Source organism: Lygodium microphyllum, unplaced genomic scaffold, assembly GCF_053477565.2.
Source record: "Lygodium microphyllum isolate KBCC unplaced genomic scaffold, Lygodium_microphyllum_v1.1.10 scaffold_40, whole genome shotgun sequence".
NCBI classification, from domain to species: Eukaryota; Viridiplantae; Streptophyta; class Polypodiopsida; order Schizaeales; family Lygodiaceae; genus Lygodium; species Lygodium microphyllum.
Genome location: NW_028229523.1, coordinates 942,451 through 955,825, shown reverse-complemented (window position 1 = coordinate 955,825; position 13,375 = coordinate 942,451). Strand labels below are relative to the sequence as shown.

The 13,375-nt window shown below is 40.9% G+C and overlaps 1 protein-coding gene across 2 annotated transcripts in view; it reads left to right on the top strand.

The window, feature by feature from the left end:
• LOC148009099 (uncharacterized) overlaps positions 1–7,993 on the top strand; it is a 240,525-nt gene extending 232,532 nt beyond the window's left edge. The window contains exons 8-9 of one of the 2 annotated variants that reach the window (XM_087673820.1): positions 5,998–6,100; positions 7,602–7,993. In XM_087673820.1, the coding sequence (XP_087529946.1) occupies positions 5,998–6,100; positions 7,602–7,734 (236 nt within the window). In that variant the 3' untranslated portion in view covers positions 7,735–7,993. The remainder of the gene's footprint in view (positions 1–5,997; positions 6,101–7,601) is intronic. The other variant, XM_087673822.1, reaches the window with a different exon arrangement.
• Positions 7,994–13,375: the final 5,382 nt, after the last annotated feature.

The following is a 13,375-nucleotide window of genomic DNA, read 5'->3' as shown; positions in this document are numbered from 1 at the left end:
ATAGCCTTGGGTTGTCCACATCCACCAACGGAGGTCGACCCATACAATCCATCCGATGTCATCCAAGCTCATCTGGCCAAATTGCAAGCATTCGTTGGCCTGTCAACCACGTCAAACTAAACTGTTTTTTCACTCTTTTTTATCCATTTGGTTCCCCAACAGCTCACTTAAGGCTCCAACAACTCTCTAGAAACTACTCCAGTCTCTCTCTCACTCAATGCAACAAACCCCCCCCCCCCCCTCTCTCTCTCTCTCTCATACACGTGACACACAATGTAGCCACCTCTCTCTCATCATTTGCACACCTCTCTCTCTCTCTCTCTCTCCCCCCAACTCTAAACCCTAAAACACTCTCCCTCTATAAAAATCTCTCCCCCTCCCCCATCTCACGCATCCTTTCTACTCACTTGAGCTTCCCACCCCCTCTACTCCTTCAAGCACTCTTGCCATCTCAAGCTATCTACTCCCTCAAGCTCTCTCTACTCTCTCAAGCTCTCTATCCCTCGAGCAATCTCTACTCTCTCAATCACTCCACCATCCATCCTCTCGAGTCTCCACTTCCTCCCTTTCTACCCTCACTCTCAAGCTCTTCCTCTCTCTCTCTCGCTCTCCATACTTCCAATCATCAATGGCACCCCCTCTTCATGAGGCCTTTTGCTTGCATCGTGTGTAATTTGAACAAGTGAAGGAAAGATGCAACACTTGCAAGTGGCAATGCAAGTATTGCCTAAAGATTCAAACCTCATCGGTCATCCATCTCCTCATCCACATATGCAAATTGGGAGGGGAGGCCACACCATGCCTTAGTTGGCATTCCCAATTATGTTTATCAAGAATGTCATTGGAAACACTTGCTATTGAAATGGCACAAAGGCATTTCAAAGGCGAGTGAAGAGGTGATGTCTCTCGATCACAAGGTCTCGGATGCGGAAGATCTCTCTCCAACCATCTCCCCCTTTCCTCCGTTGGAGGGGCCTCCTCCATCCCATCAAGAAAAAGCCATTCAAGTGGTGCATCTATGCTACAGAGGCAAGCCACTCTCGCCCAAGCAACAAGCCAAGTATCTAGTCTTCTCTCTTTCCTAGAAGAGAGGCAAAGGCAAGCCAAAATCGCACACACCATAATTGAGTGCAATCTCTCTTTCCACATCCTCAAAGTGGATCGATAGAAGAGGATGATGAAAGGCATTGCTGCCGTCACTAGTCCTTGTGAGGAATGGTATGGAATTACATACCATGACATGTACACAAAGAAACTTGATGAGGAGAGAGAGAGAATCGACAAGTCGCTTAAGCTCGTGCATGCCGGTTGGGCGCAAAGTATGGATGCTCCATCCTATCCAATGGATTGAGCAATCATAAGAAAAGGAGGATTATCAACATCCTCATCTCTTGCCTACTTGGTATGTACTTCCTATGAGCAGTGGATGCCGGCACAAGGAGAAGGAGAACAACAGGTTCCTTTATGTATCGGCATATATGGCATGCCATTATTGAGGTAATGTTTTAAATCTATAATCTTGCTATTTGAATGTGCAAGACACATAAATCGTAAATTGATTTGTTTACTTGCAACTTATCAATTTTATTCTAATTTCATTGTGCATGATCTTGTAGGTTGATTTGCAAAACATGATGCAAGTTATCATAGACAATGTCTCGATTTATGCCTCTATCGGATAAAAACTCGAGGCTAGAGTTTCCATCCATAGTATGGATATCATGCACCATTCATTGCCTAGATCTTCTCAAGGAAGATATAGGCAAGTTGGAGTGGGTGAAGAGGATTGTTGATGATGCTTGTACAATCATTGGTTTCATCAATGCCAAGGTCAAAGTTCTTGCAATTTATTGCTCATACTCAGATTTGGAGTTGAAGAAGCCATCGAAGATGCACTTTGTGACCATGTGGCTTCTTCTTGAGCATCTCTATGACATTCACAATAAAGTCATATTCGATGATAAATTCAAGGAGTGGCTTGAAGAAGAGTCCACTTCAAGTAGAAGCAAAGGCCATTCAACAGCTTTGCTTGGAGGACTTTTGGACTGAAGTGAGAGCCATTGTCATTGCGGTCACTCCTATTTACAAAGTGCTTCGCATGACAGATATGGTGGGGTCCACTATCGGCCTCACCTATCATTTTATGGCAAAGGCAATAGTAGAGATTGAAGCATCAATCATCTTGGATCAAGAGGCCTCTTCTTCATGGTAATAATTTCTCTCCCTTATCATGATACACGCTTATTTTAATTTTTAGAATTCACATTGTCTCTAAACTTTAAATTCTAGACTCTCTTGAGAGTCTCACTTTCTCTCATTCTACCATTTATCTATGATCTACCCTCTATCTCTCCCTCTAAATTTCTCTCTTCCTATAGCTTTCTAGCTACATCTGGGATACCACACCAAGGAGGGATTATATTCTCTTCTTGATAAAGAAAAGACAAGAGTGGATGAAGCGACCCATCATGGATTTGCAGCACTCTTGCATCTCACCTTTAAGAAATCTTCTTTGTTTATGGATGCAAATGTGCTCATTGATGGTGATACCTTTCTTCCAAAGGCGTTAGAGGAAGAGCAGCTTTGTATTTGAAAGGATTTTATTATGCCAATCTATCATCACCACAGATTTCCACCAAACTTTGGCCTTGCGTGAAGACCTCGAGTGTGATTACCCTTCATTGACAGCCAATCCTAATCTCTAATAAGCAAAAGATACATCTGATTTACTAAATCCCAATCTTACAAGAATCAACCATTAATTATCCAATCTTGCCAGGGGCTATCCTAATTTAAGGGAGGAAAGGGCTATGAAATACACAAGGAACCTGAAATTGTTTTCCATCAATGACGATAGCCTCTAGGAACTTTAAAAAACTCTTGGAACTGACTGGAAGGACATGACAAGGGGACATGTAGACAAAAGTACATCAACAACAATAATCAGCCCAAGCATGGCCACTCTATTCAACATGATTCTTAATTGTTGTTTGCCTTCTCATGAAACAAGCCTTGAAGACTTTGCAAGCACCACTCTCCAAGAATGGACCGAGTCAATAGCATGGAAGGTTTGAGATGAATAGGCTGATCAGCATTAATAACATGCCACCAAAAGCTTGGATCCATGTATTTTCATGCAAGATGCTTTGATCTTCAAGAAAGAATCTTGCAACAGAAACCCAAGGTTGCTATCCAACACACAGCGTGAAACAAAGTCCAATGAAGGGCCGCATGTGTGTCTCCACATCTAAAATAGCTTCAACCCCCATTCTTTTCACAGTATAGATATGATTCTCAATTATGGGTAGTCCTTCCAGAGCATGAAGCAAATTGATTGAGTGATCTCTCACAAACTGAACTTCTACCAAGGAAGCAATGGCAAATAATAAGAAATCATCAACACCAAATGGGACAACATTGTCAAATTAGGATGGGTGGCCAAAGCAAAGAACAAAGGGTTCAGAGGGCATCCCTGTTTAACAAATGGAGAAAGAGTAAAAGGCTCCATAACACTATTAAGCATTAACTTTAGAGCAAGACTTTGAAACCAGCCTTCCTTCTTGGAAAGGGTGGTATAAACCTGATTTAACTCAAATTATAGCAAACATTAAATACACAAATCTGGAAATATACACTTTACCACTTAATCTTGGACAGCCTTGGCCCCAAGAGCTGACATCCCTTGCAGTATTTCCTTAATTGTATCTCAATATTAGGCACGGGTCCCAAGGTGGCTATGGAAAACGTAGTTTCTGCTGCAAATTAGGGTTTTAGCAACATTTTCTACAATTGCTCTTCACCCCAAGCTGGAATTGGCAGAGAATTGTTGAGAGTTGATTGGTAGACAAGAGAGAAAATCAATTGAAAGGAGTATCTTTTGATGGGTAGCTTTGATGGCAATTCTAATGGTGCCAACAACTTCAAAAGGGGAGTAAAAACCCAATGCAACCCTTCTACTTCCACCTCTCACTGAGATGGAGAAGGAAACTTGTTGACCCCATATTGTCATGCTGCACAATCAGCTGTCACCTCTCTTAGAGCTCATCCAATAGCTCCTTCCACCCTCAGCCTCTGAATGCCGGAATGGCCCTCAGCCAACCCCCCAACAGCCCTGCTTTAGTTTACATGGGAAGTTTTCACAAGTGGCAGCCTATTTTGCCACTTTGCAACTTTCCAAAAGTAATTTCCAACTTTAATCAATGATTTTCAGAATTTAATCTCCAAAAATTAATTACTTAACCATTTGACCTTGCCCAAGAACTGGCTAGTGCCTATTCACATCAACTATGCTAAACCCCACTAGACATTCAATTGTCCCACACATTTTTTTGTCTAGGACTAGCATTATTTAAATAATTGATGCCTAGTCCTAATGTCACCATTGGACATTTAATGAATAGCCCAACTAATGGCGTGGACCCAAATTGACACTAGGCACCCACAAGTACCTATCCATTGTGCAATGTTTGCCGATGTCACCCAATGATCACTTGGGTCATTAAGGTATTCACAATCACTCAACTGACGTTGTACTTCACATGTGGAGTTCACATGTGCACAACTTAATAATGCCAAAGCTAAGCATTAAAAATACACCTCCTCGTGAGACACTCCGTGTTGACCATGTAAATCAAATGAGGCATTCTAGGACCAAATCCCATTGTTTGCATAAGCTAGGTTTAAAAAGACCATTCTAGATAATTGAACGCTTTTTCAAGTTCTAACAGAATCATCACCAATTCTTGATTTGTGTGATGTGCATAATCAATCCCCATTTGCACATTCAAGATATTATGAAGAATCTATCTCTCTTTGACAAATCCATATTGAGCAGGATGCATAATATCATGAAGGTGCTCATGCACTCTATACACTTTTGTAAAGATCTTACACATGATGCATGTCAAAGAAATAGGCCTCCAATGCTTAAGACTGGAAGGTGATGGCACTTTTGGAATCAATTTTGTAACACCCTCTTTCCAAGTGAGCGGCACATTTCCTATCACCCAAACTCCCTAATACATAATGGCCAAAGGTGCTGCCAACTGATTTGCATGTGTCACAAAGAACTCATTGGTAAGGCCATCCAACATGGGCTTTAATCTAGGTAAATGCAACAACACTTCCATTACCTCATCCTTAGAATGTCTACACCTAACTTCTCCACTATATCAGGTAGAACCTCGTCCTTGGCCAACTCATAAAACATAGTGCAGGCTGCTGTGATTCTGTCTGAAGGGGGCAATTGCGACCCAAGTAAATCCATTAAATAATCCCTACACATATACAATAGCTTGTGGATCCATAACCATTTGACGAGCAGCATTTTGCAGTCATTGGCAAGGCTTTATTTGGAGGAGACTTTGGGGGCATCATACTCGCATCAGATCCTCACCCTATATGAGCAGTGGGCCTGTTAGATGCTCGGTTTCTCTCAATGTGAAGGACTTTGAAGCTTTCTACCTCCTCCTTTAATAGCTGGATCCTTCTATACATTTGCATCTGTGGAAAACTCTACACATACCAGTTCAGCATTGTGATAAAATGCACGTTAGGAAGCTTACGGTAGTAGTCTTATAAAAGTTGCTTCTTTTCCTCGGACTGAAACAGATAGGTGAACAATGTATACTAAAATGCTTCTTTATATCCCTGTTAAAATGTGTTTCATGGTTACCTTGATATCAGCATTTTCACAGATAGTGTGAGATAGGGTGAACATCTTAAGAAATACATTTCTTTGAAACTATTAGAGAGTGTGTATGGTATCTCCAAATTGCTGGTTTGTTTCAAGCACGTTCATGTGTTATCCTGTTTGGTATCATCTTAGAACGGCAGGAAAAACTTGTGTTGACATTTTGATGCATACATTGGAGCTTATATGCATGCAGCACTTCTTAGTGTTTCTTTTACAAGTATGTGTCTGCTCTGGTTGAAAAATGTGGTATTACAGAAAAGTGTGTTGTGTTTTGCTATTCCTGATATGACCTTTGTTTACAGATGCTGTCCATGCTGTTACTCCCTCGCTAGGACAGGGGGCCAATTTAGCCTATGAAGATGGAATGCAGCTGGCAAAGCTTCTGACATCCTGCACAGACTTGAGGTATTAATCACAAACAAGTGGAACACTAAAAAGAGTTTGTACATTTATTGTGGCAGATCGCTGTTATTCCAATTCATATATGTGTAGTCTCTTTTGCCAAACAAACATGCAATGGGAACTGTGGGTGGAACATCCAATGCTTTGAAGGTTCCCTATATTCAGAGAAGTTATAGTTGCCTCCAAACATATGAAGCCAGTTTTTTAGTCACATCTAGCATAAATTACTTCCTAGTGTAGTTTTTGGCCTCTTTGTTAGCCCTAGAGGGACACATTGTGTTAATTAGATTGCAACATGAAGAAAAGACCTGCAGCACTGACATATATAGCTGAGATGCTGGATCATCAGTGGCAAAATGATTTCTGAGGCCTGAATGATAAGGCATAGAGTTAATGGCTTGTTCAGTGAATGAATGCATGATTTTTGTTCAAGGATGGAACTTTTAGGTCCATCTTGCTGTGGACTCAAACTTACTTCAAGTCTAGCCTATATAGCTCAGTGACAACTGTCATCTTACATGACAAAATGCTACAGCATAATCCTAGCCAATGCAAAGAAATGGAACTTATGCTGACATGACTGCTCTTCCACAGAGTATCTGCTGTGCTCATGCACACAGATATGCATGTGTGCATGTATGATGTGTGCGTATTATGCACATGTGTGAACCTGGTGTAGCACCCGCCTCACTTGCATAAGTTGGGTAAGGCTAGTGCTACAATGCAATCTGAAATAAATGAAGATTTACACATGGCCAGTTGTCATTGCTTATCACTTGCAAGGAGTATGAAAAACTAGGCTTATTACATTTGGATGAGCAATATTTGTGACAGGGGCAAGGCTAGATGCCTTTGTGGATGAGAATTTCTCTTCAAAGGCCTTTCTAGAGTATTTAGAGAAGAGCAATATATCTCACAAGTGCGAAAGGACATGCAGCTAGGGCAGGAATGTTTGCAATGTTTTCAGCAGCTCTTTGTCAATACCTTTAGTAGTAATCAGGTAGGGGTTGTATGGGAGATAATTTAAAACTGAAAGGAAAAGGTCTGCCATGCAATAGATAGAAAGCTTGTGTTTACAAATATTCATTCCTAGAGGCATGAATTTGCTTCTGCTGCATTCAGCAATGGAAATAGAGGGAAAATAGAACAATCTGGGGCATTTTCAAATTTGTATCTAATACACCTAGTTAATGAAGGGTTCAGGAAAAAGTGACTATAGAGGCCAATAGAGTGACATTCAAGGATGCATTGTTTTGTTGGTTTACTAAATCCAAAATATTACATGGCTCAAATTTTTTGACTCCCATTAAATGTTGGTTTAATACAAAAGAAGAAGAATTTGTATCGTAGCCTCAAGTGGCTAAAAATTATGCATGGTTTATGCAGAATTGCCATTAAATTAGGGTGGGGGGGTGCATTTTGGTTTTGGAAACATCACTTTGTTGGCCCCTTATTCTACTAGCATAACTGCTTTTTTCAATAAATACAATGTTGTATGACACAGGACTGCACTTGATTTGTACCAAGCAAGGCAAATGCCTCGTGCAAAGACAATATCAGAACAGTCAGCCTCAAGAAATGCACAAAGATCAGAGGAGTTCTATGAGTGGCTTTACAACCCTAATATCCCAAATTGAACCAAGCATACATACTGATGGAAATGATCCAGATTTTATCAGCAAGTCATTTTTACAAACCTTCTTATTTTATTAACTAAAAGCAAAAGTGTATTTGGAAAAAGGAAGTCGGTTCAACACAATCTATTGTTATGTCAAGGCAAGAGCCATGTTATGTCAACTTGGAAACCATTCACAATGTAGATAATATTCTTTACACAACAAAACATTGGTATGGCCCTTGAATGTCTACCACGTGTGTTTAATTCAATTTAATGAAACAATGACAACGCTAGAAAAGTCAAGGGAATCACCGTAGTTTGATAATCTTTCAAAAGTAGAATTTAAAATCATTAAACAACTAGGTTGACATGTGCAGCTCAGTAAAGGAGTTTGAAGTTCTATATGCAGTTCTTGCATGTTTGTTATGTAGCAGTTTTACTACTGATGGTGTTGAGATATGCATCGTGTTTCGAAGCGAAGTACATTTGTAGATAAGTTTTTGGGGGGTTTAAATACATGGAGGATGTCGAAAGGAGAATATGTATGCATATGTAGTTTGAGTCATTGATCATGATTTTTAACGTTCACATTTCTTTTGGTCGTAGGCGCCATGGCCAAGTGGGAATAAGAACAGAAACACTGCATTTTCCAAGGTGATATCTAGGCAGGGTGAGGTTCTTGCAGGAAAGCCGTCCTTCCTGAACGTTGTCGTTCTTTCAACGAGACGGTTATTATTCCGTAATGTGATGCATGCGAACTCGTGTTGATCGGCTCTTTGGAATGCTTGTCAGCAGCTTGGCTCGACTATATTTTCGAGCAAACTATAGCATCTTTCATTCTCGTGATCTGCTTGGAGCATTGGATTGAATGGAGAGCTTTCGTGATGGAGGTCTATAATCCTTTCGATGGATTGCCTGTTGAGGATGCAAAGCCTTGTCCTTGGATGTGGATGTTCTGTTATAGCCATGTATTTTTGGATTAGTGGATTATGTAGTATGTTGAAAGCAAACACATCCGCAATATCAAATGTAGTCAAGTCAATTCTAGTAGATGGCTATGAAAGCGATCCATCATTCCAAGAGACTGGAGGGTTATCGAGAATAGATTGCCGGTCCAAGGTTCCATTCGCAATCGCTCTTGTCATTTTGCAGACCGAGATGGATGTATCAATGATGCTTAATAGTTGAAGCTGTAATAGCTTTGCATTGAGAATTCATTTTGTGTAGTCTAGTAAGAGTGATAGCACATATTTGTTTCTCTTTCTTCGCAAGACATGGTCGGCATTTAGTTATCATCATGTTGGCTCCGTGTTGTTAGCATGTAAGGATGAGAATAGTGCTTGGCAAAGCCGTTGTAACTTGTATTTCTTCTGTAGATGGATCGTTCTTTTGGGAGTTGATAGCATGATGTTGCATTGTAACTATACCATAGGATGCGCACATTGTTAGTCTTCCAATGATGCTTTCGCATTCTGTCGCCCAAGACAATTTGAATTTTTTTATATCGTACGAAGTTGCAGCAAACGGTTTTAGTGATGTTTTTCTAGAAGCCATAGTTTTCATTTTTCTAAAAGTTTTAAAGGTTGCCTTGTGACTTTGTTTTTCATTGATGCTGATGAGAACAATATGTTTTTATCATAAAACTGTAGTATACTTGTTCACAGAAAAACATGTTATACTTTGTAATTTTATTTTTTTAAAGATGGTTTATTTTTTCGACATGTAAGGATTAAGATTTTTTTTCTTTTTAATAGTGATTTTAATAAAATCAATAAATAATAGCAATACTTCAAAAACTTAAAAAAAATTAAATGAAATGAGAAAACATGCTATATAGCATGTCAAAGAGTTGGCACAAAACTCTTCGTAATTAAATAATTGCGCCATCCATTCAAAATATCCGATTTGTTGAAGTTTTACGTTTTCGTTTTTTTGGTATGTTTGAAAGTTCGTTACACTTTCGTTTTTGCCATACGTAAAAAGAATGAATGACAAATATTTGAATCTAAGCTTAATAAACTAAAAAGACGAAGGACAAATTTGTTTAAATAAACCCTAAAAAGAACGAGTGATGAAGATTTGAATCTAACCTTTTAGCTTGCAAGCACATCTCCACACACTTGCGTATAACCCTCTCTCTCCTCAAATAAGAGACGAATTTCGTAATGAAGAGAATGGCCCATACTACTTAACTCTCTCCCCTTTATATAGGCTTGAGGCTTCCCAACGTTCAAGGCTTTCCTTTAAGCTTTTTAAAGCTTTTGTAGTTTACAAACTTGAAAAGCTTAAATGCTTTCAAACATTTAAGCTTTTCTTCAATTTGGATGTACGCTTATGTTTTCCTTAATTAACCCAAAAAAATAACAAAAAAATATAATTACAAAATGTCACATAGTTGCACTTGTAAAAAATTTGTTAAGGTGAAATTGAAAACAATTTGCCAAACAATACTAATTTAAATAACTAGTGTAGGCAATTGATATAGTGACATTTAATTGTCTACCATTGGATCTTTTTTTGTTGCTAAGTTATATGGTGTTTTTTTTTAAATTCTGTACATCATATCTAACAAAAACCTTTGGAACATTTTCATATTTCTATAAAGTACTCCTAGATATAAATGAAAGGTCTAAAGAAAGAGTGCCCCAAGAAGGGGCCAATAGAGTGCCACTCAAGGATGCATTGTTTTGAGGTTTTGCATAATCCAAAATATATTAAAATTTACATTGCTCAATCATTTAACTTACATTAAACCTATGTTTAAAACATTGTTTGCATCATAGCTTTAAGTGGCTAAAACTGATACATCTTTTATCTAAAATCATCACTAGATTAGTGTCGAATGCATTTCTTGGGGGAGTGTCACTCTATTGGCTCCTTTACCCTAGTGTATTAGCTCAAGGCATGATTATAGGCGCATGTTGTGCTCTCTCTCTCTCTCTCTCTCTCTCTCTCTTTTCGTAAAAGGTAATTGTATTAATTACGAAAAAAAGTACAAGATGACTTGATTACAAGATACATGACGACAATCTAAGCCATCATGTGAAAAGGTTCTAAGTACTACAAGTTACAATGTTATGGCAAGGATGCAGATGAAATTGCCATATGCCAAAGACGTAAGTCCTCCCTAGAGAGCAAATCAGAATGCTGGAGAAGATCCAACTGCCAATACAAGAGGCCCTTAAGCCTCGCAATATGCCGCTGAACATTATAGGCGGAGTAAAAAAAAAAGCATTCCTAATGGTCCAGTTATGCCAACAGCCCCAATATCGAAGAAAATGATACATGAGCTTCATATGTGGCTGTGCAGGAGTGGGGTATTTGGGCTGCCCGAAAACCCAATCAAAGGGGCGCAGGGTGAATCCAACCACTCCTTGCCAAACAGCCGACAAAAATAACCAGACCTTCTTTGCGATGGGGCAAGAAATAAATCGGTGGCGGGCTGATTCCACAGCAGTGGTGCAAAAGAAACATTTGCCATTGGAGATTCGTCGCTTGGAAAGAGCCGACGCAAGCGGAAGACCACCAATCATCACTCTCCAAAGAAAGACTTTACATTTGAAGGGTGTCTTGTTCAACCAGCCCTCCATCACTGTTGCCCTCCACCATGACCGGGATTTACGTAATCCCCATAAAGCATTCGCTTTGGTAACTAGCCATTGATGATCTTTAATCAGAATATGATAAACTTGGTTAGCAGAAGCTTTGCTTAAAGTCATCCGGCCTTGTAGGTCCCAATCCTGCCAGGGATGATCTGAAGCAAGGGCAGGAAAGGGTTGTCTGCTCTGGAGCATCCGCAAAAGCTGTTCCCATAAAGGCCTATATCCCCGAGGGATCCTGAAAAGCCTCCTAGCTGTACGAAAAGATATAAGCACATTGTGACTGGCAAGGGTGGCATCCGCGACTGAAGACAAGCCCAAACGGGCCATCCGGTTGAATTGTGGTCTAAGCTCATGTTTACCTTCCCATGCAAGTAAACGCGAGACTGCCAGCAATTCCAATTGAAAAGAGTTAGTAGCCAAGCGATCCTCCGCTGGATGCCACTGAGCCTTCTGGAGGACCCGTTTCCAGGAACATACCAAATGAGTAAGCAGCGACGAAGAAGAACTGGAGAACCGCGAATCAGCATTAAGAACATGCCACCAAGAACTCCGGATTTGGGTATTTCCATGTAGAAGCCCATGGCTCTCAAGGAAATAACGGGCTATATCGACCCATGGATGATGATCCGAGCACATGGCGCGGAAAAGAGACCAACGGAGTGCACACATGCGACCAAGAGATCCAGGAAATACCTGCAGGCAATGAGTCCTTCTTCCATAGCATGAAGCGAATAGACTGAGTAAGAGCATTCAGAGTCGTAGTAGTCCAGGGCAACAATGGCAAGAAATATGTGAGCATTGGCAACATAATTGTCTGGGCCACTTTGAGGCGAATATGGAAAGGCCAGGCTTGAGATTTCCAATACATAAACTTAGCCACCATTTTCTGGGAAATCCACTGCAGAAGCTGCTTTGGTGGAACGTCAACACCCAAAGGGTACCCAAGGTGCCTGACAATGGAGCCACGAGGAACAACCAGACCCTGCCAGTCCAAGGACTGCAAGTCCGACTCCGTGTAGCTGAGAATGGCTGATTTGAGCGCATTGATACGAAGGCCGGACGCCTGACCAAAGATGCCCCAAACATCCAATGCTCGTCGAAGGTTGTCCTTGTCCGCACGCAAAATCATAAAAGTATCATCCGCCAGGGATTGGCTAATGAAGTGCTGTCCTGTAGGAAGCGACAGACCGGCCAACCGAGAAGAGGCTGCCATATGGGATAACATGGAAATAACTGGATGTGTCGCAAGGGCAAAGAATAGAGGGCTCAAAGGGCATCCTTGTCTGACAGAGCGGGCAAGTACAAATGGCTCAGTAACACCTCCGTTCAGCATGACTCGCGAAGACGCTGCAGCACTAATGGTGTAGATTAGACGAGACATCCGGGGACCAAAGCCCATAGCAGACATAAGTTCAGCCACGAAAGACCAATCCAGATAGTCAAAAGCCTTTTCCAGGTCCAGTTGAATCAGTACTACCTCCTGATTAGAATGCCTTGCATAATCAATAGCCAGTTGAGCATTCAATACATTGTGCAGAATATTTCGGCCCTTAATGAAACCATACTGTAGAGGATGCACAATGGCCAGGAGATGCTTATGAAGCCGATTCGCCATTACTTTGGAAAAGATTTTGTACATTGAACCCATCAAAGAAATGGGGCGCCACTGTGTCAACTTAGATGGCGAAGGAACTTTGGGAAGCAGTTTAATAAGGCCTTCTTTCCATGAGGAAGGCATGATCCCCGTTTGCCACACCTGCTGAAACAACGCCTGCAATGGCTTCCCCAGTTGGGTAGCAAAAGCTTCAAAGAACTCATTGGTAAGACCATCCCAACCCGGACTTTTATCCTTGGGCAAGTGTAACAAGACGTCCATAACCTCTGCCTCACAAATATCGGACTCCATAGTAGCTTGCATGTCCTGCGGAAGCTGATTGCGGACCAGGTCATAAAAACCCGAACGGGCCTGAGTGATTTGGTCTGAAGGTGGAGAAGTGGAGCCGAGAAGGTCACGGAAATAATTCCTGCACATATGCACAATAGTCTGCGGATCCAGGA